This window comes from Delphinapterus leucas, chromosome 9, assembly GCF_059928025.1.
Source record: "Delphinapterus leucas isolate spDelLeu-1000000601 "Yukka" chromosome 9, BTC_Dleu_Yukka2, whole genome shotgun sequence".
In the NCBI taxonomy this organism is placed as follows: domain Eukaryota; kingdom Metazoa; phylum Chordata; class Mammalia; order Artiodactyla; family Monodontidae; genus Delphinapterus; species Delphinapterus leucas.
In genome coordinates this window covers 28,542,624-28,568,648 of record NC_143137.1, presented here as the reverse complement: position 1 = coordinate 28,568,648, position 26,025 = coordinate 28,542,624, and the positions used below count along the sequence as shown (strand labels likewise).

The 26,025-nt window shown below is 38.7% G+C and overlaps 1 protein-coding gene across 2 annotated transcripts in view; it reads left to right on the top strand.

The window, feature by feature from the left end:
- The first annotated feature begins 5,249 nt into the window (after positions 1 to 5,249).
- Positions 5,250 to 26,025, top strand: part of PTPRZ1 (protein tyrosine phosphatase receptor type Z1) — a 163,483-nt gene continuing 142,707 nt past the window's right edge. The window contains exon 1 of one of the 2 annotated variants that reach the window (XM_022582351.2): positions 5,250 to 5,457. In XM_022582351.2, the coding sequence (XP_022438059.2) occupies positions 5,400 to 5,457 (58 nt within the window). In that variant the 5' untranslated portion in view covers positions 5,250 to 5,399. The remainder of the gene's footprint in view (positions 5,458 to 26,025) is intronic. The other variant, XM_089917460.1, reaches the window with a different exon arrangement.

Here is a 26,025-nt window from a genome sequence, read left to right as displayed (position 1 = left end):
AAGTCCTAGAGAGCAGGTAAATATTGATTTTAAATTAAGCTTGTAGGAACACTTTAAATCCCATGCTTGTCTCTGATAGAACAGGGAGAAATGCGTTTTCACCTTTAAATGACGAGGAAATGAAAGTAGCAATAAACCTAAATTTGGCCATGTGGATCTCTTTAATGCCATACAAATTTGAGGATACATTCCTCTGGAACTTTTTGAATAATGGAGTTCAGATCACGGTTGTCAGGTGAAAAGAAAATTATGATTATTCTATTATGTTTTATAATAGAGATGATGGTCATGGGGTGGGGAAAAGGGATCGGCATGTGTAATGAGTGTTGAAATATCAGTCATTAGCTTATAACCAGCACAGTGTAGAAGAAGAATCGCCTCTCCCATTCTGGTGAACACATTTGTCTTAGTACAACTAACAATTATCTTAATACTACTGACAACTAAGAAGTATTTTACTTCTAAAAAAATAATTAATTTCTCAAATTGTAAATATTTAATTAATTCAACCTAATGATTTCTGCTCAAATACATTTGTCAGTGACAATGGATAAAAATAAGCAATACTGTATGTGAGCCAAACGGGAACAACATATTACTGTGATAGTATAAGAAGTACAGATATTTTACTTCCCTTTTAATTCCATGTTTTATTCAGTGACTCTACAGTATTCTGTAGTTTCCTAGCCCTTCCACTGAATTTACGAGTCAAACAGATTCTGCAGACAAAACACCCCCCTTCCACCATCTGCCTCTATCTTTATTCATGTTAGGAACACTTTGAAAATAATTTGCTGAGTAAGGACACATGGGAAACCATGGACATTTCACAACCACAGATGACTAGCCCTGACATCAGACAATTCCCAGACACACAAAAGGGAGATGGTCAGATTTAGCAAATAAAAATACAGGACATCCAGTTAAATTTGAGTTTCAGATAAACAATGAACTTTTAAAAATAGAAATAAGTCCCAAACATTGCATGGGAGTACATTAAAAGTTACTTTGTACTAAAAAAATTATTTACTATATTCAAAATTATTCATTAAATTACTTCATTTTAATTCATTAAATTTAGTATTATAATGCACTAACATTATTTTGTACTAAAAATTATTCACCATTTAATCTGAAATTCAAGTTTAACTTTGGCATTCTGTATTTTATATGGCAATCCTCTACAATGGCATTTTGTAGTGGTTATGTCTTCCTCTCCTATCTGATACTGAATTCCTTTATGGTAGGAATAGAGTAATTCACACTTGGATGGTCATCACCTAAAGCAATGCATGATACGTAATGGATATGCAATAGAAATATGTTGAATGAATGAGTGAATGTCAAGGATGAATTTTAAACAACCAATAGAAATAGAGATAGATAGATATAGATATTTACTCTCTAGTTTATTTTGTTGGCATAGCTCAACAAAATAATGTATTATTGGTACCAGCTAATGGAAGAAATCTTCACATATTCAGGTAGGAGGAAATCATTCTGGCTTACATATGGTTTGGGTTGAATTTTATGCTACCTAGAAAAGTCTGTCTTATGGCTGGTCAAACATGCATTATACATCTGCTTTAGCCATTAAAGAAAGAATGCATGTAAAAATCAAAACGGAGTAACTGTGGTTCAGGTATTCAAAATCGAGCCACGTGGCTATTGTGGATGTGGTTTCAGACACGTTCCTGCATCACTGAGAACTTGAATTTTCTGCACTGTATCAAACTCAAAGACACCACCAGCCATTTTCAAAACAATATCTGCTAGCAGCCGCCAGCTGCAACCTTGTGGTCTCAAGGTCTCCCCCTGTAACTATGCAACCATCCCCCAACCAATCCTTGCTCAACAAGCACCCTTACTTCTTGCCAGTTCCAATCCCAATTCTGGACAAATAACTTATGTAATTTTGCGGGTTTTGCCTCTAAAAGCCTCCCCCATTTTGTAGTCTGGCAGAACACAGTTCAAGTGCTTCTTGAATCTGTGTCTTCCAGGCTATAGTCCTCAGTCTGGCTCAAATAAAACTCTCTTCTATTCCTTGATATAAATTGTTTATTGCTTATTTGCATTGACATTAAAAAGAGTGAAACCAGAGTTCCAGCCCCACCAGGGTTACCCCTTTGGCAACTGGTATGAGCAACAGCACAGCTGTTTTTCTCTTTCTGGCTACAGCTGTGGCTATGCAATAGATGGAAATGGACACAACCTTCTTCTGCACACGAGAACTCTGGATGTCTGCCTGAAACTTTGGTTGTGTTTGAGGAAGCCACAGCTCTGGCTGAAAACTAAAATGAAGACCCACTGGAAGATCCAAATCTTCATTTGAACATTGAGGAATTAAACAAAGAGCTTATGGTGAAAAGTGAAGAACTCTATGACTCTCTCATGAATTGCCACTGGCAGCCTCTAGATAGAGTTCACACTAAAGTCCCAGATGAGACCCCCAAGAAGCAAGATGTTCATTAAGCTACCCAATATCATATTAATTGTATCCTGTTTTGTTATTATTTTTGAAAAAAAAAGTATTCTTCCAGGAATGTACTGAACTCTGTATGTAAATACAAATTTCCAGGACTTATATGTGATCGACATGAAACAGCATACTGTAAATAAACTTTACCAGCACACCTACACACAAAATATACCTTGAATATATATTAAATAAATAATATAAATAATATGTATAAATATAGAGAGAATATATCTATATCTATTTATACATGAATAAATAGGTAGATAGATTGATTGATTCAGCCTGTGAATGGAGGCATGTGATTTTATGGGTTTATAACTTTCAATGGCCAATGTATATTGATCAGGTAACACATCTCAGAAATGGCCATGACCCCCATAAAATTGTGCAATGTGAGTTACAATGTTTCTGATGTTCCCGCCCTTCTGATGGCTTCTCTTCCACACCTGGGCTGTTGCAAGGCCCTATTTTCCAAGGACTGAACCTCCTAAGGCTCCTATTCCATTGCCCTCCTCAGGACTATTAGATCCACTGATTTGGTCCTGCAAATCAGTTTTCCATTGCTATCACTCAGTCGTGTAGAATTGGTTTCCATCCTGCTCCCCATACAAACTTCAGCAGCAGCTTGACTACTCTCTCATGGTGGCTTTTGTTACCTTCCCAGGTAACTGACAGTACTTTTAACTGTGAGAATGGGATAAGCAGAAACCACAAGATATACCTGCCCTTTTTATCAGAGTAACTTTGATTTCAACAGTGCCGTAGTTTCATGATCTAACTCAAAAAAGTGACTAGTGGTGTGACTTTGGGGCCAAGTAAGAGGGGAGTTAGGGTAAATTTTGTTACTGTTGGGTTATTCTGGCAGTCTGGTGAGGTAGATTTGATCATCGAGACCTCCTAGAGCACCATACATGCCCCCGAGCAAACCTAGCTTCTAAACAGATAAAGTTCTTAGAAGCATCTTTTGTGGTTACCTGTTGCTTAGTATTTCAGGTATAAGCTCCTCCACTAGGAAATCAAAGTTCCCAGGGTCTGACCCCACTCAAACTGCTCAAACTTAATTCATGTAGTTTTTATAGCATGAAACATCTGCTTCTTTCCTTCTTGTCTCCAACCCCTTTGACATCAATTGTTTTCCAGCCAGTCCTTCCGGATTAACTACACATCTCTAGGAAAATTTCTCTGCCTACTCTAGTCCATATTAAACACTTTCTCTGACCTTTCAGTGCATTTCTAGTTTATATACACACTTCTTGCTATGCAAGCAAAATTTTTCTTCCAAAGTGGAAACTCACATGAGCAATCATCAATCTTATAAAAGATCATAATTCTTATAAAAATTGCAGCATTTCTATTTTTATTCACAGGAAGAATAAGATCCAGGGTCACTTTCTTAATATTTATACGTATTCCTGAATAAACATTCTATATAGATTTGAAATTTATTACATAACTGTAATCAATTTCTGAAGCAACAGCAAATTGCATCATTAGCTCTGCATATTTAACTTAGTGTTCAGAGGCTGTGGATATTAGGGAGAACTGGTAGTAACACTCAAAATACATTCAGAACCCAATTTTGTATGTGATAAGCTTTCTTTAAAAATTTAAAGCTAAAATACTATTTTTGAGACAAGTACAGGACACAGGAGTACACACTGTACAGATAACCTACATCAAATGATTGCTGAGAATACAGGGATAATTCCAGAACTTGACTTTCTGTGCCTTAGAGTGGACTCCTGAAAGGCGACAAACGGGGTCTTATATAAGTATACAAATAGAAAGCACATAGAAACAAGCACGTACAACGCGACATTTCCAGCTCTGAGGCAGTACAAGGCATGTGTTATACCTCTTTTGTATATCCTGCAATCGAGCGATTAAAAAATCTTCCCTTGCGACTCTGTGCAAGGAGGCACTTGGGTAGTTCGGCGCGTCCAGAAGGACCACGGCAGAGTTGAAAGTTCCTCCCGGCAGCTGTGCACAGCAGGACAATTTGATTGGAGTCTGGAGCAGGGGCAGGGTCTGACTGGTCACAGTCAGGGCCAGAGATTATTGGCAGTCAACTGCCCTGAAGGAAATGTGGTCTGGAACTACTCTGGTGCTTTGGAAAATGGAAAGAAAGTGGAAAGGGGAACCCAGGTTACCCAGGCGACTCCACCACTTTCTGATTGTACCCACTTAGCATAGGCGGGCAGGAAAACAATCAAATGAAAAACATTTCCAGGGGTGAACTCCAAAGGTCAATCTCTGGCTGTGCGGGACAACGGGGGTCGGGCCTCCTCTTCCAAAGGGATGAAGGAGTCTTAATGAAGAGACATTTTCTCCACGAAGATTCTAAACCCCAGCGGGTTCCACAAACTCCGGAGCAGCGAAGCTACTAGCAGGGGCCAGGGGGGAGGGGCTGTCCCTCTGTGAGTCGCTACCCCGGGACCCGGCCCCCGAACGGCAGCCGCGCCCCTCCGCCCCCGCGCGCGGCGCCGCCGCCGCGCTGCGCCCCCGCCCGCGCCCCCGCCGAACCGCGGCGCGCACGGCCCGGCCCGAGCGCGCACCCGGCACACAGGCGCCGTGGCGCTCCGAGAGCTCAGACCGCGACCGTTGCGGGTCTGGGAGACCGAGTCCTGCCCGCCCGACATGCGCCTCGGCTAGCGGCTCCCGGTCCCGCGAGCACCAAGCGTCCTCCCCTAGGTTATTTCTGTCCTTTCTCTCTCTCTCTCTTCCTCTCTCCCTCCCTCTCTTTCTCTCTCTCTCTCTCTCTCTCTCTCTCTCTCTCTCTCTCTCTCACACACACACACACACACACACGGCCTCGCACCAGTCTATACACTGGAGGAGAGAATATTTCCTTCGCGTCCCCTCCCTCTCCATTCAGACACGCCGAGGAGCCGCGCGGTGGGAGCCCCCGGATCTTCTGGAAATGCGAATCCTAAAGCGCTTTCTCGCCTGTATTCAGCTCCTCTGTGTTTGCCGCCTGGGTGAGTGTTAAGACCTCGGCGGGGTTTCCCCTGTGGGATCGTTTGGGACACGGGTGGGGGGATTTCAGAGCTTTCGGTACTTGCTGCCGCGTCGCCATGTAGCAAGGAGGCAAGAGGGACGGCGGACTGGGGAGCCCACCGTGTTGCGGCGGCACGACGGGGTGTCGGCAGCATGGGAGAACGCGCCCCCTCCCCACCTCGCACCTCCGCCACAGTTCACCTGCCCGCGGGGATGCTGCTCCCGCGGCCAGGAGAGGGGGGCTTGCCCGTCACGCTTCTTGTCCTCGCAGCTCTTCTCCTCTTTGCAAAGTGTGGAAAAGAGCCTTTTAGATATACATAAAAAGATAAATACACCCTTGGTGCGGGGCTACGTATTGTATCGCATTCTTGCTGTTTAGTTCATGCTACGGATATTTATGGGCTTGAATGAGGAATACACGTGTCTGATGCGAATTAAACACACACACACACACACGCACACACACGCCCGAAAGGTAGTAACAGGAACAGGCACCAACCTGACTTTTCAGTGTTTTCAGTACTTTTAATTTAGTCACATTCAAGTCTGGGCAGTTACTTTAAAAAGAAGTTTCAATCAGAATTTCTGTCAACATTCTGCCACTGCTGCCAAAGTCAGAGGAGAGCTGCAGGTTGATATAGGTATTCAGGGATTCATCTTTTACCCACCACCTTCCAGGTTACACATTTAATACTGAAACTGTCTTCTGAAAGAGCCAGTTAGAATCTTTACCTGGGATGCAGATTCAACTGTTCAGGGCATTTTCTGGAAGGATTGTAAGACTGGATTTTTGTATTCTATTAAAGAAATGTCTTTTTATCCTTCATGAAGATGTTCTATTACGATGGCATATAATAGGTTTGGAGCCATTAACCCAAAAGTTAGAAAATACCTCCGTTTGTGAGCACACATATTTTACTCTTTACAGTTAGAGGATCCTAATAGATTGTTCATAATAAAGTAGATATTAACCTATATTTTTATCCAGTAGATGGTGCTGCTCTTGGCACAGTAACCTTTACAAAAAGAAATCATTTCTGTGTTGTAACTAATGGGCATTGCATTGCTATATGGTGATAATTGCCAATAACCTGCCAGATATATGCACATAATTTAAACTCTAAAAGCTTTATGAAAGTGCTCAGAGATGGTGTGATGCACGCGGTTGACATTTACGACTTGCGAGGAATCTGGTCCTGGTTTTCTCTAAAACCATACAATTGATTCTGGAGAGGGGAAGACATTTTTTAAAAGTACTGTGGTCATCAAATACATACCTGTTGAATTTATGTTTCTGTTATAGATCTGTTTTAATAACAAAGCCAGGTCCTCTTGGTACTTAGATTATTATTTAAAGAAAATCTCACTGTAGTATAAACATAAACCAGAGAATACTGATTTGCATGCCACCTAAACCACATTCCCTGAGTATATTGTGAAGTTTTTAAATTAATATATAATTTGCATGGCATACAATTCATCTTTTTAAATTGTTCAGTTCAGTGGGTTTTAGTATATTCACAAAGTTGTGCAACCATCACCACTATCTAATTATAGGACATTTTAATCACCCCCAAAAGAAACTCCATGAACAGTCATTCCTCATTCTCTCTGACCCTAGCCCTGACAATCACTAATCTACTTTCTTATTCTATAGATGTGTCTATTCTGAGCATTTATACAAATAGAATTGTATGATACGTAGCCTCTGGTGTCTGGCTTCATTCACGTAGCATAATGTTTTCAAGATTCATCCATGTTGTAGCATGTATCAGTACTTCATTCCTTTTGGGTGGAATGCTATTCCATTTCAATACACCATGTTTTGCAAAGGCTTTTCTCAATAAAGCATTGTTAGTAGCCTGTTGCTTGGGGTTTATAGATTTCAGTTTATTGGATATTTTTTTAATGTTTTGATGATGTAAAATTTAACTGGAAAGGATTAAATGAATTGTTTAAGAGTATTGCAAGTTTATGTGATGATATTGAATGTGAGCTTGTATTAGAACTCAGAATGTGGGTTTTTTGAGACTGGCAGGTGAATACTTTTGTATCCCTTCCCATTTGAACACAGTTGGCCTTTTACTTTGTTGCCTGCAGACTGACCTAGGGGCCTTGGCTACTACCTCAGATGGAATGAATACCTGATCTCAGATAGGACATTTTGAAAAACTGAGGCACATTATCTACCAATGAAAAATTCAGTCTCCACTTCAGTTATTTTACTCTCAACATCTACTATTGTATTTGTGAATGTGTTTACTACTCATTCTCAGTGTCTTTGGAGCCAATGAGTTGAGCTGGCACATATAATAGATGCTCAGGAAAGGTCCGCCCACTGAGACTTACTGTGCAGGATGACAGCTCTGATACAATTTGAATGTTAGGCTGCCATCCTTACCATTATCCAGAAACAAGATGTAGAATTCACTAAGGTGTTCATTGTTAGCAATGTCATAATGACCTTATCACTTTTTGTGTCCAAAATGTCCTGATGATTTTGGGCTGGACATAGGGACCAATTGCTTCTTTCAAGTAACTCTCCAAACACAAAAATCCTCATTCGATTATTTGGAGTGAAACAAATTCTTCCTTTCCACATTACTGCTAGGGATCACTAGAAACTAAAGAGGAACATTATGGGTTTTTGGGGGGAGGGGGTTAAATCTATCTGTGAGTTCATCCGTTTGGATCATCATATCAAGATTAGCCTGAAGCCTCAAATGTTTTTGCCAGAATTAGCTAGATCACAGTTCTTAAACTTTAGGGTACGTCAGAGGCACCAGGAGGGCTTGTTAAAGCACAGATTGTGGGGGCCACCCTGAAGAGTTTTGATTCAGTAGTTCTGGGGTGGGGCTGAGAATCTCAGTGTCTAACAAATTCCCAGGATATGCAGATGCTGCTGGTCTAGGCCCACATTTTGACAACTGCTGAGCTAGTTTGACATTTAAATGTCAATAAAGTTTCTGGCTTATTAACAAGACTTTACCATGGACTTGATTTCTGATACCTGACTTAATATTAATTTTAAAAATCACAAGAGGAACACAACATTTAGTGTTATTCAGCTGAAGGAGATTCTTAATCAGAGAGGCAGAAAATAAAGATGACTCCAAGAGAATTCCCTAAGTGAATTTGAACCTTCTCTAAAATAATTGAGAGGTTTTCTACTAGGTGGAGAACTGATGTAATGACTGTATAACTCTAGTTTTTATTTAATTGTGACCCACTGAACAGGTAATGGGAAAATCTGCGGTGGCTTCCTGTAAGGAGGCTTAAGTATGAGTCACAGACGAGAGGTAGGTGTTTTAAGAGCTTTTAAGGAGGAATAGTTTCTTTCAACTAATGAGAATTCAGGATCCTTTTTTTTTTCTTTTTCTGAATTTTATTTTATTTACTTTTTTATAAGCAGGTTCTTACTAGTTATCCATTTTATACATATTAGTGTGTATATGTCAATTTCAGGATCTCTGAATTGAGTTACAGTCATGCAAGGTACACTGAACTAATATGTTTAAATATTACTGTTAAATTTGTAATGAATCAAATTCTGAACTTTTAAGTCATGTATTATTGCTTTAAAGGACACATTAACTACAAATTATACCCAATTCCTCTGCAAGAATTAATTGCTTAATTTATCTTGAGTATGGAATCAGTAGAATCCAGTTATGTTGTGACTCTCAGCTTGGTCTGTTTACCTTCCGAAGACAAATTGTAACCAGGAATAGAAAATACTCATGCCTTTTTCCCCCAAATAATAACTAGTCTCCATTCAGAAAATTAATTACTTTTGATTTGCAGAATAGAAATTTTCTTTATTTCATCTCTCTCTCCTTTTTATGTAGACTATAGCTGCTTCCACTCAGGGAAGTTTGCCAGGATAAATCATTTCATTGATTAATTCATTTATGCTGTCATGTCTGCATGAGACATTTGGGAACTTGTTGAAAATTTCTTGTGGGAATTTGGCTTCGGGCAAAACTTCAGGTTTTTCTGGAAGCATGCGCTGCATTTCCTCATTCCCCTGACTCCAAGGAGATTTGAGTTTTGTCTAACCTGGTAGCGTTGCTTGACCACTCATTTGCCAACTGTTTAGACTGTAGTATGGAAATGGAACCCCCTCATTCAGGACCAGAGGACCTCAGAGGAAGGCCCTGATTAAGAAGATGAGCTTGTGTTTTGTTTCCATTTACCATCTACTCAGTGCTTGCCAGATGCAGACCCACTGCTGGGCATTTTATGTACATTTTCTCATTTCATTCCCCCCAAAAGTGTTTCAGATAGGTGTTTCATTTTACACATGTTTCAGCTGAGGGAACTGAGGCACAGAGAAGTTAGATGACTTACCTAAAATCGCACAGCCTGTTTTCAGTCTATGTGTTCCTTCTGACTCTCAAGCCTGAGCCTTTTCCTCCTTTCATTCCTGGGAGATGAATTTGCTGTTTGGAATATGCTAGCTCGTTTCACATGAGATGTGATGCTACATTTCACGTTCCCATTTGCTTTCTTGCAGATATCCATTCATGATTTTTCCCATGTGCTCCCATATTACTTTTTCCCCCTTTTCTTTTTTAAAAAAATTAAGGCATAATTTATCTTTTCTAGTGTACCATCTGGAAAGTTTTGACAAATACATATAGTCAGGTAACAACCACCATGATCCAGATATAGAACATTCCCATCCGTAATGTTTTAACTACTCTTCCGTTACAGGTTTCCTAAGTGCCCAGCATCTGCTAGGCACTAATAATTAAGCAGTGCATCAACATACAGAGTCCTAATACTCACGATGCCTACAATCCAGCTGACCTGAATCATTCCCCACATTGAAACCTCCTTTAAATCTCACTTTGAAGGTGTTTTCTTCTTTTAGAACTAGTTGAAAATAACAGTCTTTCCCAAATATCTCTTAATGTGTTAAATATCTTAACTTTTAAGTATTTTTAAATGTTTCCCACTTCTTCAAGAAGGCCATTGGTAAAAGTCAGAACCAATTTAAACGTGACATATGTACGTTACGATGGTGCTTTAACTTTTAGTGTCTTGTTGGGAGTAATTCCTGGCAGCAACCACAGGTTACAGAAGGAAACCAGTTTTTATCTGTGTTTTTAATTCTTCAGAGGCATGTATAACATATGTGTAGGAATTAAGGGAAAAATTATTTGATCATATGGCACAGTCTTAAAACACTTACGTTTTAGGACTGTGCTGTGCAGTGCCACGGCCGCTAGGCATATGTGGCTATTTAATTTCAAATTCATTTAATACATTGATTCAGTTCCTCGTTCACACCAGTCATATTTCAAGTGCTCAGTCGGCACATGTGACTAGTGGCTGCTGCGTGGGGCAGTGCACACACAGAACATTTATGTCACTGGAGAGAGTCTATTAAACAGTGCTGTTTTAGAATCAAAAGCCGATAAAGTATTGATTGATAGTACTGATGAGAACTCAACTCAACTAAAAAGACTCCTAGACTCATTAAAATTATTTGAAGTATCGATGTATGTTGGTTATTTTTGGCCTGTGTTGTGTCAGCCATACAAAAATCACAGACGTGTTCTGGTGGCCTGAGGTAGAGCAGCAATAGATGAAGGAAGTTAAATGGCCACTTCGTGGCCTTTAGAGACGGGGGTTGAGTGGATGAGGTTAGCTCTGGTCCAGGAGTGAGAGCTCCCACAACTCATTTTCTGTACCTGTTCTAGCATTCACTGTGTTGCTTTGCAATGTCTCTGTCTCTCTCCCCAATTAGACAAGCTCCTTGAGGGCAAAGACTGTATTTCATTCAATCTTGGACTTAGCATTCTTGGACTTAACACCTATAGTAGGTGCTTAGTAAATCTTTAATACAGTACTGTGAAGATTCTTAGATAGCACTAGGTTTTTGCTGTTGCGATCAGCCAGTTTATTCTGGCCTTTCCTTCTTTTGATTCTAATCTCAATTCGAGAGTTCGGTCACCATTGACCTCTAGCCATCCATCTTTAATGCCACTTCTGGCACCAGACCTTTGCTTTCTTTGATTCTCCCAGAAATGCACTTAAGCATCACCTAGATCCTATCTGTGCATGAAAAATATAGTCCCCATGATAGCTACTGCATATGTAGTGGCAGGAGCAGTTTTGAGTGAACATTTAATTCTAGATGAGTTGGCAGCCATGAAGCTTGGATACGTCCCGGGGGCAGGGCATTAAGCCAGTGTGTATGTGTGTATATAAGTGCAGGTGCACATGCAAGCATGCTTCCCTGTTAGGGAGAAGAGGGCGGTGGGCGTGGGGGATGGTCAATAATGATAAATGAAGTATCTTGATACCACGAAGACAGTATTTTTAGTCAATCAGAAGCCATCATGTTAGATTAAGTGCTCTGTAGTCAAGCTGGCCATAAGAGGTAGTGGCCCAAGTCAGTTCTGGAAAGCAGATAAATGACAGGAAGTGCAGTTACATTATGTGGATATTCATGCTTTTGGAATTTGTCTGAAGTTTTATCATTAATCTCAGAGATGAGGTACTGCATGTGGCTCAGCCCTGCACATAGCGGATGTTCAGCAAATATTTGAATTTAGTTAAATTCAGATGGAACAGGGCAGGGGATGAGTTAGAAATTTTCACAGGAGTTAAAAACAGAAACAAGATTTGCTCTTCGATTAGGATCTTTGCTTTATTTTCTTCTCACTCACCTTCCTTTCTTTTATTGGTTTCTATTTCCTTTTCACCTCACTTCCTTTAATCACGAGTTTAAGATTTAAAAAAAATTCAAAATTGCTCAGCATTGTGATGAAGATTATCATAGGAAGAAGACTGACACTATTTGATACCATTATTTTAAAATATTTTTGATGTGTTAATATAATTTGGGGAGCTTTGCAGTTAACATAATTTTAAAAGTATGTGTTAACATATCTTTCTGCCTAAAAATTCTAATGTGTTAAAATGGGCAGATTATCTTTTTTTTTTTTGGTTCTGATACTCATGCAGATATTAGAGTAAATGTGATTATTCAGAGTCCTGGTTAATGTGAACTTTCTGGTTTCATTCAATAAGCATGCATTAATTTATGTACACATTGACAAAAGATAAATTTTTTACAAGTTCCTTGGAAATATAGTCTTTATACATTTGGAAAGAATAATTGATTAATTAGCAAGAAAGAAGGATTTTCTGTTAAAATATTCATAACAATGTCCACAGGTACCTTTCTATTCTTGGAGCATCATTCTATCCTTCTTTTTCTCTGCCTTCCCCATCTACTCCATAATTTTTCTGTTCTTTCACTGTCACTGACTGACTGCTTATTTCTTGATGTCTAGAGCTCTAACATATTTACTTAAAGATGGGTCTTGATACTAGGCCTTTCCTCTGAACTGGTTAACTCAGTACCTTGAGTAGGAATAAAAGAAAATGTTGCTGTTTAAAATGACCTCTTTTTGCAGAGATCCTGGTCACCACCAGAGTCCTGCTTGTGTGCTTGGAATAACAGAATGCTGGCCAGATATAAGGAACTTTCTGGATTTTCTCAAAGTTTGTAGTCACCTGGTCATCAGATTAAAAATATTTCTGTAATGATATTTTTGCCTTTGCATTTTGACACATTTTCTTGAATAGGGTAATAAGGGTGGCATCTCACCTGGCACACAGAATTGTGCAGAATCTTGGTCTGCCCACTGGTGTGTTTTGCACACGTGATATCCCTGTCATGTTTGTTTCAGTGTGAAATTAGGTTGATAACCATTGATCTCGGTCAGTGGTTCTCAATCCTGGCTGCACTTTAAAATTATCTAGTGTTGTGGATTGAATGTTTGTATCCCCCCAGCATTCCTATGTTGAAGTCCTAACCCCCAATGTGATGGTACTTAGAGGTGGGACCTTGGGGAGGTAATTAGTTTTAGATGAAATCATGAAAAGTGGAATCCCCTTGATGGGATTAATGTCCTTATAAGAAGAGAAAGAGAGACCAGAACTTTATTTCTTTCTTTTCTGATGTGAAAACACAGAGGGAAGTCAGATGTCTGTAAGCCAGGAAGAGTGTTTTCTCCAGGAACCAAATCTGCTAGCCCCTGGATCTTGGACTTCTCAGTCTCTAAAACTGTGAGAATAAATGTTTAAGCCATCCAGTCTATGGTATTGTTTTTATAGCAGCCTGAGTTGACTATATACAAGGGGAAATTTTAAAACATACTGATGTCTGGGGCCCTACCCTGGATCAAGTACATGTGTGGGTGTGGGCCCCAGACGTGAACATTTTCTTAAAACTCCCCAGGTGATTACAGAGTACAGCCACCATTTAAAACGACAGATCTAGGTCAACCTTGTGATACTACTAATCTTAGTTCATTTTTCTTAAGGTAGATATATTGGCAAGTTTCATGCCATTCTAAAACAAAGCTAGTACCACAGGACAAAGGCCCTGGAAAACTTCCCGTCCCTCTCTCCTCTTCTTAAGGCAGTTTCAGTTTCAGGGTAACCCTAGAAGGAGGAGTATGGACTATAATGGTTGACCTCATAGTCTTTGAAAGCCAGAGGAACTTCAGGAGGCCAGACAGTCTTGGAGTTGGTCCAGAGATTCAAGTCTATCAGCAGATGGGAGGATTACTGAACCGCTCTGAGATGGGAGACACAAGTGCATTTATCAGGACATGGGCACATAATATCTTTTGTTTTGTCAATGATACATATTCTTACTGTTCCCTTGTCTTGTTTATTTTCTTTCTCCATGCATAATTTGTTCTAGTCATAGTTATTATTTTCTGTTATGTAGTAGATACAAGATTTAGCTGTATTTTTTCATTTCAGCGATTTATTTTGTGTGTGTGTTTAAAATTACATTTTCATTATTGACCAGGTGTTGGCCATTTGTTTTTACTGTATTTGAAAAGCACTAATAGCTCTGCTTTAACAAAGAACCTTTTTAGATGGCCCAAACAACTATTTTAATATTCTGAATCGTTAAATAGTGAGAACACAAGCACACAATTCACTGACTCTTTATTGAGCACCTTGTTTGTGATAAATATTCTCCTAGAGAGAATATTCCTCTAGTGGTCTGCCAAGCGTTTGCAAGAGAGAAAGATCCATACGTAAGCAGCTCTCATACATGGCAGAGTTGGCAGAATATGAAAGCGTGAGTTGTGAGTAGGCTAAATTCACCTCTGGGACCATTTCTAAGAGGAGATGGGTTGGATGGAGCCCCTGGATGGAGGGGGGTAGGTCTTCAAGGGCCACTGTTGAGAGGAAGGGTATTAGTGGCAAAAAAGATGGCATACACAGAAGCAAGGAATAAGATCGAGAATGTGGTGTTTAGAGGGAGGAAAAAAATTAGGAGGGGTTTGTATTAGCGGAAAAGTTTCAAATAGTAGGTAGGATTTCCAATGGCTAATTGAAGGGTTTGGAGTTTGGAATTTATCCAGTATATTGTGGAGAGCTAGTGGAGGGTTTCGAGCAGTGGAATGACTCGAGTAGATCTCTTTACTTTAGGAAGGTAACTCCAGTATATCAGAGTGTAGGATGGATTGGAGCAGAGTGAGACTGGGAATCAGGAAGCTCAGTTAAAAGGCTATTACACTGTGTCAAAGTGGAAATTTGATAGATCATTTGGAGGTATAATAATACCATCCTCTTTAAATAGTACTTTAATGTTTAAAAGTATTTTCAAATACATTGCCTCATATGATATAAGTGTAATTAGTATAATTGCTAGGACTTGGTGTCATTCTCTGGAGAGTGAGTCATTGGTGGTCCTCAAGGGAACGTCCTCCCTGGGAAGATGAAGATGTAGCAAGGACTGTATAGAGTCAGAGAAATATCCAGGAAGGAAAAGTGGAGGCAGCAAATACATACAGAATTTGATAATTAGAAGGGAAGAAAAGAAGGAAGGTAGCATGAAGACTGCTTATGTATTGAATGGTAGGACTCCAAATTTGTTACCTCAAGACATAGGAATTGACGGTAAACATTTCCTCTGAACTGATTAACTCAGTGCCTTGAGAAGTAACAAGAAGAAATGGTGCTGCTTAAAATGATCTATCTTTTTTGATTTTAGTAGAGATCGTAGTCACAACTCTTAAAAAAAGCTTTTCTGTTTTCTTAAGAATAGGAAGGATTTGAGTATACTCACAGTGTCAGGTTAATTTTATCAAGTCTTATCAAAACTCTTTACTTCATTCACCTTGAAAATCCTTGTATTTGTCTTTTTAAAAATGAGCACAGGTATATTGGACATTTCAGTCAGCTGTCTGCCAATAAGTAAGCTTTCTTAATATCTATGATTTCAGATTGCTTGAAGGCCATCATATTCCTACCACATAAGCTAATATCTTTGTATATTGCTTGCAGCTTGTGTTTTACATAAAAACAGTGCAATGGAAGATGATCCATAGAATAGGCTTCCCAGAATTTGTTTTAAAATTGACTTTAGCAAGTTTTATCTTTTAATTCATGAAAAATACAATAGGATTTTATCTACTGTTTGTCTCTTAAGATATATTAAGGATGCACAAAGTTGTAAATTAATGAATCATTAAGTTTCCGAAAGGGATAAAGTGGCAGCTGTCAAGGATAGAAATGTAAGCATATTTTCTTGTGTAATGAAGAAACAAAGCTATATTATGCTATATGAGTTGGATGCAAGACTTTTGTATTTAAGAAGTATGACTGAATGAATCCTTCATGAGTAATACTTGGTTATGGTCAAGTTTCCTTGGATGGTTTTCAGAGTGGGGAAATAACATGTAATATGCATATATAGAAAATATATTTATATAAGTACTTTATATATAAATATATGTGATATGCATATATTATATATTGTGTAGATATGCATATATGTACACAATAAATAAATAAGTATATATATATATCCATATATTCCTGCTTCTCAAAAATGATATTGCCTTATTTTGAGCATTAAAAGATTACATCCTATGGGAAAATCATTAAGTTTAATGATGGGAATTGTCCTGGATATTTTCAGCCTGACTTTTCCTGCCTCCAGCATAAAGAAAGGAGAGGAAGAAGGTCTGCCTTTTCCTGTGACCTGAATACAGTGCTGTTCTTCACCAAAGGGCTTGAGTCCGGTTGAGATCAATGGAACTCGTTTTACCAGGTCCTCATTGAACAGCCACTGTGTGCTTATCACTGTGCTTGACTTTAATAGTTTTTCTCTTTGAGGAGTTCATCTGGTTACAGATGTAAAATGAACCCTGGTGGGAGCATACCAGAATAGAGAATAATGAAATACATGTTAGATTGTATAAATCAGATTTTAAGTCTGTGGAAAGTCATAGAAAAAGAGACAAAATAAAGATGTGAATTCATTTAAAAAAAAGTCTCTGTGAGCATATGAGCAGCAGTTCTTCTTTTTGAACGTGGAGTGTTTACTGCTTCATTCAGTAATTTAAGCATCGTTTGTGTCCTCTTCCATATTCTACCCTACCACATTCAAAATGATAGTGTAAGTAGCAAAATATATGGAAAAAATGTGCAGGTTAAAACACTCTTCTTGTATGTTCTGTTTAACACGTACTTACTGCTGAGAAAATGTCACATAATTTCCATAGTTAAGTCTGTCCCAATTTGAGGCTAAATTTTTGGTGGTGGCAGCTGCTATTTTGTGACAAAGGTAAACTCTTGGTGCTAAAATTTCAAAGAATGAGTTGATATGCATATGATTCTTGCTAAAAGTCTATTAGAACGGGGCAAGAATTTTGGACATAGATAACAATGCTGTCTGCAAAACGGGTTCCTGGAAAGAAGCACAAAGAATGAAATCATTTTTAATTAGCCAGTATGGCTAGTACATATTGCCCTTAAATCCTTTACAATACAGCACAATCTGGGCATCATCCATCTCACAAGAGAATATCCCATAATCCTTCTCTCTTGCCTGTGATTGCAACTTATTTTCTTCCTAACTTTTCATTATATTTTAGCTATTTAGTATTCTTGGCAGAAGTCAAGAACACACAAGATGCTTCTTTGTTCCTCAATAATGTATTCAGAATTTTACACCAACCCCTCCACCCCCTCCCAAAACAATTAAACATCCGTATGGAAGTATTCCTGTTCTCTATTGGTGGGAGCTTTTCAAGGTGGCTGGTTTCTCCTCTCCCCCCTCTCCTCGCCCCCCCACATCTCCACATTTTAAAATTAGAATTTTACAGTGTCTATTTGAAAAAATAAAACAACTGTTAGTTTTTACAAACATGATGAGAGATTAAGTTATATTAGACACAATGGCATTCAGGCAAGTGAAGATAAGAAAACACTTAGCCAAATAATCTCTCTGCTAATGATAACGGCATATAAACCCTTTCACTGTGAGATGGGTTGGGTCTTCTCTGAATACTGGCAGAGAACGTGTACTTCCACGTAGTGAGTTTTCCCTTTTAAATACATGGGGAGTGCTGACTTTTTTCGATGTGAGGCTTTGACACTGTAGTACACAGTCTGCTGGAGATTTGTTTGGGTGATTGCATTACTGGAGAAAACTCACTGAAAGTAGGTCATCAAGAAAAGATTGATATAGACTTTTCTGTGTGGAAGTAATTATGCTTGTTTATTGCATTGTGCTACATTCTGCTACATATGCCAGACTATGCAAGTGCCAATGAGAAAATATGTTCACATAATCTCACTTAGGATTTGTAGCCTGGAGTTTAAGTTGCCACTGATTAAACTTCTCAGGATTCTTACACGGTATCCAATAATAAAGAGTGAAAAGTTCTTTGCATATTGCATATTTTCTTGCTCCATCACTTATAAATCCCAAACACATATTAGTTGGTCAAAACACATCTGGAACGTTCCACTATATTAAATCTCTCTCTCAGGCACACACACACACACGCACACACACACACACACACACACACACACACACGAGCCATGAAAATAGCAACAAATGCATCTCCTATTAATTTAGGAAATCCTCACCAATGTGCTCTCTTACCAAAATGTATACAGTTCAATAAGCACACTATAGTCATTACTTACTTAACATAAATCATTGCTTTGTTGAAGGCCAATGTTAAAAAGGCCTTTTGCAAGTTTGTAGAATGGATACTGGCATGCTTGTAGGGACTTGCATCTTAGGAGGAAGATTTTCCTTTTAACAGACTGTGTTTCTGTAATTCTCAGAAAGAAATTCTCCTGAATCTGACTTCAGTGATGAAACACAATACAGGAATGAGGGTCTCCATCACTGGAAACCATTGAGGAAATAATAGATCAAATTTTGAGTCGCTCCTACTCATTTTTGGGAAGGACCCATAGGTTCATGTAACTCCTGACGTCATATGATGCCCTTACCAGGGCATGCAAGGTGCTTCCAAACCTGAATTCAGCCTACCTGTCCAGCTTGTCCTGAACTTCCTCACCTGTTCTCCTTCATTTTGGCTCATGTTTTTCCTTTTTCTTTGGTGACTTGTACCCCCTTGCATTCCTAGTTATCTTTCATCTCCGCTGTGAAACCTTCTCTGACACATTACTGTTCTCAGCCAGACAGGGGGACACATCACTCATACTGTATTTCAGTTGTTTCCATAGCTCCCTGCCTTGAAGGAGTCTGGTCTCAAGACTCTAAAGACCCCTGGCCCGTATAGTAGGTGCTCAGTAAATACTTGTGGCATAAGCCATTGAGTGAAATTCCTTCCAAAGCAGTCACTCTAAAAACAGAAAATACAACAGAATCTATCTAGTCAAATGGAAATATTGCCACCACCTCAACTCATTCAGTGTGCTCCTCGGCAGGGCAAGAAACTTGGGATCACATTCCCAGCATTCAGAATTAGAATTCAATTCACCCTCAAATTCACTCAATCCCTCTTATTTAAAAAAAAAAACAACCAAAACTAAAAGTAGGTCAATCAAATCACATTCTCGTTTTAACAGGTCCAAGAGTCTATATAGATTTTGAACTGAACTGGCAAACGATCATGGACAACTTCCTAAGGGCTTTTTACTCTTGGCATTCAGACTTTTAAGAAAGAAAATTAAGTGATTGGAATAGAGTACAATAGTGAATGCAGAAGAAGGGAAGAAAGATGACTGTGGCCAGAAACAGGACGGAAAGAGAACTATAAGTTTCTTTATTCTAAGTAGCGGTGGGAGAATCTACTTGTTGGCCTGCACAGCGGATGCACCATTTCTATGGCTAAGTTTTCCCTGTATTTCCTGTCAAGCTAGGGTTTTCATGAAACAAAAAGATACCGGATCCCTCTTGCTAACACCTCCTCATCCCTCCAACACCCCAGGCAGTTCCAGCCAAAAGCATTTCTCTCAGTTCTTTTTATCTTTTTTTTTTTTTTTTTTTTTAAACCAAGAACAAGATCTGAGATATGTGAGATCCTGTCTGATTCAAGCATGGAGAAAACACTGCATATTTTACAGCCACTGGTTACCTGTTGCTGTCAATAGCTGTACTGTCAACATTTTATCATGGCTCCAGTGCTTTAAAATTTTTGAGCAGCCTAAGTTTTAGATTTGTAGAGTTAAAGCTATTTTTCTTGGAAAAGAAAAGCCAGTATTCTTGATACCTGAAAGTCTTTAAAAATGTGAGAATAGCAGGATTATGCCTGGCCCTGCTCAAGGGGCTATGAGGGACATTCTAAAACTACATTTTGTGACAAGAATCAGAGTATCTTTTCTTTGGGCTGCTGACCTTGTTTACGACATAGCTGGAGAGTCTGCAAGAAGACATGGAAACACAAAGAGATTATGAAAAAAAACAGATTGCTAAAAACAAAAGTCTGTCGAGACGGGGCAAATGTTTAGTGAAATACTGTAGACGTTAGTGTTCTGCTCAATAAAAATAGTTTAAATATGTATGAGGCTAACAGGCACATAGAAATTATTTGCAGGGTTCTTTAACTTCCCAATTGCAAACAGCAATGATAAGAAAATCTAATTCAGGAAAACTTATCCTGGTTAGAGTAGGACAAAGGACCCACTAAGATACATAATCACTTATACTGAAAAATAGTCGTTAGTTTCAACTTAGGGTGAATTGTACTAATATTGAATAATAGATGATTTAAGAGATTATTTCAAAATGTATGTTTTACTGTGTCCAGGATAAAATGTAATCATTAAAATTTAAGAAATACAAAATTAAGAGAAAACAATGTCTGAGGAAAATAATTACAATATTCAGATGTTTAATTAAAAGACACTGAAAAAAACAGAGGATTTGTTTAAATAAATAGTGATGCTTGATAGAATATTAACTAGGTTATTAGAAGTTTAAAAAGCTATTATTATATAATAGCTGGAAGCAGCAGTATTTGATCTGATGAAGAACTGACAAATAGCTGTAAGCAATGATTAAGGCTCCTGTGAGACTTACTTTGGAAAAATCAGATTTTAAAACACAATTATATAAGGAGTGAATTAATTTGTTGAATTTTTAAAATTCTGAGCACAGAGAAGAATTGTGTGGATTTAACATTAATTTTTAAGGGATGCACTATTTCCATCCTGTTGTTTAAAGAGGCTTTAATTGTTTTAGTTATTTAAAATGAGACCTGAGTTAAACGCTCGGTATGAGAATCCTCGCACAAAATTCAGCCATTATGGTTATGGTTCTTTGGAGGCAATATTAGTCATAATGAGTAGTCTGCGTTTTTGGAAAAGCTCACTGTGACTTCAGAAGCTTTTGATAAGAAGTTATCTTCTGTGCAAAAGCAGAAGGGGCAATATGATATTAGAAAATGTAGGTAAGAGTTCTCTGAGTGATTTGGAAGAACTTCCATCCTGAAGCAAGGCTCTGTGCCAATGCTTACAGCTAAAGGTCACAGCAGAATTTTGTTTTTGGCATTCTATCCATTCATAATTAAATCATCGGCGTTTTCTTTCAAATTGTTAGCTTAACATATGATAATACAAATTAATCAGTAAATGCGGTTCAAATGATGGGTGTTTCTTAACATGCTGTTAGCTCTGACATTAAAAAACGTCTCTTGGGGGGCTTCCCTGGTGGCGCAGTGGTTGAGAGTCCGCCTGCCGATGCAGGGGACATGGGTTCATGCCCCGGTCCGGGAAGATCCCACATGCTGCGGAGCGGCTGGGCCCGTGAGCCGTGGCCGCTGAGCCTGCGCATCCGGAGCCTATGGTCTGCAATGGGAGAGGCCACGACGGTGAGAGGCCCGCGTACCACAAAAAAACAAAAAAGCAAAAACGTGTCTTGGCTTCTGCTCCACTTCCTCCTTCCAGGTAAACCTTTGTAAAGTGTTTCCATCTCCATTTGCTCTCCTCCCGTTTACTCCTGAGCCCACTCTAAACAGGATTCCGTTTCCACCACTCAAAACAAAACTTTCTTCATCAATTATACTAGCGCCCTCAACATTGCTACCTCTAATAGTCAGTGGTCTTGGCCCTCATTTTGTTGGCCTCCAAGCAGCTTTTGACAGTTACCACTTTGTCTTTCTGGCGAAGATTTGTTCACTTGACTTTGGTAACACCACGCTTGGATATCTCATTGACCACCTACTTCACTGGTGATCTCAATCACGTTTGATGGTTCATCTGCATCTCCAACCTCTAAAAACTGGAGTCTTCAAGACTCATTCCTTGGGATGCTTCTTTTTTTCTGGCTACACTACTTGCCTATCTCATCCCTATATTCTCTACCCGGGTGACTCCCAAATTTATAGGTCTAAACCAGAACTCTTACCTGAACTCCAGAGTCGTATATCCAACTGCCCACATATATTTAATACATCTCTCCAACTCGATGTGTCCTGCTCTTGCCACCACTTCAGTTCCTAACTTGCACTTTCTTCATCTCAGTAAATGACAACTTCACTCCTCCAGTTGCTCAGGCCAAAAATCTTGAAGTCATCTTTGATTCTTCCTTCTCTCTCACAACCTGCATTCGACTTCTCAGCAAACTTCTCCTGGATTATCTTTTCTTATCATCTCCAACCACTGCCACCATCCATTCAAGCCTTCATCATCTCTTACTTGGATTATTGCACCAGCTTCCCAACTCATTTGTGCAAATACAAGTCAGATCATGTCATTCCCCCAATTTCCTGTTTCACACGGAATGAAAAGCAAAATCACTACAGTTATCCTCAAGCCTTGAATGATCTGGCCTCCTATTACTTCTCTAATTGCCTCCTCTGGCCCTCACTTCCCCTATTCCTCCTGTTCTAGCCTCACTGACCTCGGTGCGCTGCTGTTCCTCACACATTCTCCTCCACGCTGTGTTCTTGCCATTCCCTCTGTTTGAAATGCCCTTCTTTTATAACTCTTTATGACCCACCTCCTTACCTCCTTTGGTTTTGCTTAGTGTTTCCTTTTTATTGAGGACTTTCCTGGACACACCATTGTAAAACTGTAACCACCTCCCACGGCCAAATGCCCTTCATCTCCCAATTTTCTCATTATGCTTATCACTTACATGTACTTTTAAATTATGTGATTTCTGACTCTCCCCATTAGAAATAAGGCCTATGTGGGTTTGTGTGCATGTTCACTCTCTAGCCTAGTCCCCAGCACACTGATTGACACATAATTGGTGCTCAGTAAATATTTCTTGAATGAATGAATAAATAAAACAACCCCCTTTTTGCATTTTTAGTTTGATTTTCTTTGAATTCTAGTTTATGTCTTTCCTTAGTTTGCATTGCCATGGTATCTTAAGCTGTGCTTTTAATTTTGACATTTCATGTAACGCTTCATTAAATGATCCTTGAAACATTGTATAGTCAATTTTTGGCATCTGAAATCAGCATATTTTTTCAACATCTTTCCTTCATCTTGTTTTATGATTTCATAAATATGCATCCTAGTTGTTTTACATACTCTCTGGTTTTTTGCTTTATGCACTGTCTAGTCTTTGCATTTATTTATGTTTTGGCCATATTTCTGATTTTTCTTATCATTAACTAATAGAATACTTTAAAGCTTTCTTTTCTCTCTAATTGTTGAGAAGGAAGCCGTGTCTTTGAGTCCTTCACTACAGCAGACATGAAATGCATTACCGTCCATCAACCAGCTTCCTCCAGCTTCTTCAGTTACTTGGTATTGCAAATACAGATTGGTTATTTTTTTTTCTTCCAGTTGTATTGAGAGATAATTGAGATGCAGCACTGCATAAGTTTAAGGTGTACAGCACAGTGATTTGACTTACATACATCATGAAATGAAGACCACAGTAAGTTTAGTGAACATCCGTCATCTCATATAAGATGTAGAATTAAAGAAATAGATACACATATTTTTCCCTTGTGATGAGAACTCTCAGGATTTACCCTCTTAACAACTTTCATAAATAAAGTACAGCAGAGTAAATTCAATTTATCATGTTGTACATTACATCCCTAGTGCTTACTTGCCTTATAACTGGAAGCTTGTACCTTTTGACTGCCTTCCTCCAATTCCCCGTCCCCCAACTACCCACTTCTGGTAACCACAAATCTGACCTCTTTTTCTGTGAGTTCATTTGTTTGGTTGTTTATGAAATATAATTGACAGTATGTTAATTTCTGGTATACAACCCCGTAATTCGATACTTCTATACATTTCAAAATGATCATCATGATAAATCTAGTTACTATCTGTCACTATACAAAGATACTACATAATTATTGAAAATATTCCCCATGCTGTACATTTCATGCCTCTGACTCATTTATTTTGTAGTTGGAAGTTTGTACCACTTAAACTTCCTCACCTATTTCCCTCCTCCCCTTGCTCCAAGATTTGTTATTTTAAATAGGGAACATTGTTATTGTTATTATGTTTTACATTTTTCTTTGGAGATTCATAATCAGTTCAGCAACCCGCTGTTTAAGATATATATGGATAACTTTTTATGCTTTAGAGTTTACAGTATGTTGTGTTATACCAGAATTTTATCATTCTTGGCTGGGTTACTCCTTGAAGTAATTGCTTAAAGCATACTTAAGTGACCCATTTTCTGTATCAACACAAATTAAAAGTCTTTTTCTTCTTCACATGTGAAAGACAACCTGGATGGACATGAAATTATTTGGTCACAACCTTTTTTCTTACAAAATACATGGGCTCTGCTTTTTAATATTACGGCATTGAGTGTTACTGAGAAAAGAGTGGAACATTTCACCCAAGGCAACTTTTTTTGGCCAGAATTGACATATTTAATGGCTAGAAAAAAAAAAAGGCGGGAGTGCTGGGAGTGGAGCAATATCTTGGTTTCTTCAAAATGCAGTGCCTGCCTGGTAAAAGAAAGGGACACAGACTTCTCATTGGTTGAGACATTAGACCTACATAATGTAACAGTTTTCTCTCCGTAGCCAAAATAATTAAATACATTAAAACCATGTATTTGCAACCGTAATACTTAACATGATTCTTTCACAAGTTTTAAATTTGGCTTTTCTATTTCACCATTTAAAGGGCAAACTCATTCTGCCTGATATATTTTAGAATTTTCCAAGCATTTCTCATGTGTATGTGTGTCTATATCTATAAATATAAATAGATATAGATATAAATTTCATGCAGTGACTTTTAAGAAAACAATCCAATCTTTCTGATAAGGCATTTGGGATTTGTCCCAAAATAAAGATGGTAATAATTCAAGGTCCAGGATCACCTTTCTCTTTTCAAATTTAGCCCGTGGCAAACTTGTCCCTAATCCTTAATCCCTTCCCCTTGCACTTGAGCACATTCTCACTATGAGCCTCCTGAGTGGTTTGCAATCTGATTTTATCAGCCTCTATTTGGTTTCTTAAACTACTGTACTCCTTCATTACTTAAAGGACATGACAATTTTGGTTTCATTTTTTCCCTTTAGGAGCCATCTGCTAGCTTGGTTTTCTGAACAATAACATGGGGAGGAAGATGGCATTATCCCCAAACTTTTTTTTTTTTTTTAACATCTTTATTGGAGTATAATTGCTTTGCAATGGTGTGTTAGTTTCTGCTTTATAACAAAGTGAATCAGCTGTAGTATACATATATCCTGTAACTCCTCCCTCTTGCATCTCCCTCCCTCACACCCTCCCTATCCCACCCCTCTAGGTGGTCATAGGGCACCGAGCTGATCTCCCTGTGCTATGTGGCTGCTTCCCACTAGCTATCTATTTTACATTTGTTAGTGTGTATATGTCCATGCCACTCTCTCACTTCGTCCCAGCTTACCCTTCCCCCTCCTCATGTCCTCAAGTCCATTCTCTACATCTGCATCTTTATTTCTGTCCTTCCCTTAGGCTCTTCAGAACCATTTTTTTTTTTTTAGATTCCAAATATATGTGTTAGCATATGGTATTTGTTCTTCTGTTTCTGACTTACTTCACTCTGTATGACAGTCTCTAGGTCCATCCACCTTACTACAAATAACTCAATTTTGGTTCTTTTTATGGCTGAGTAATATTCCATTGTGTATATGTGCCACATCTTCTTTATCCGATTCATCTGTCGATGGACACTTAGGTTGCTTCCATGTCCTGGCTATTGTAAATAGAGCTGCAATGAGCATTGTGGTACATGACTCTTTTTGAATTATGGTTTCTTCAGGGTACATGCCCAGTAGTGGGATTGCTGGGTTGTATAGTAGTTCCATTTTT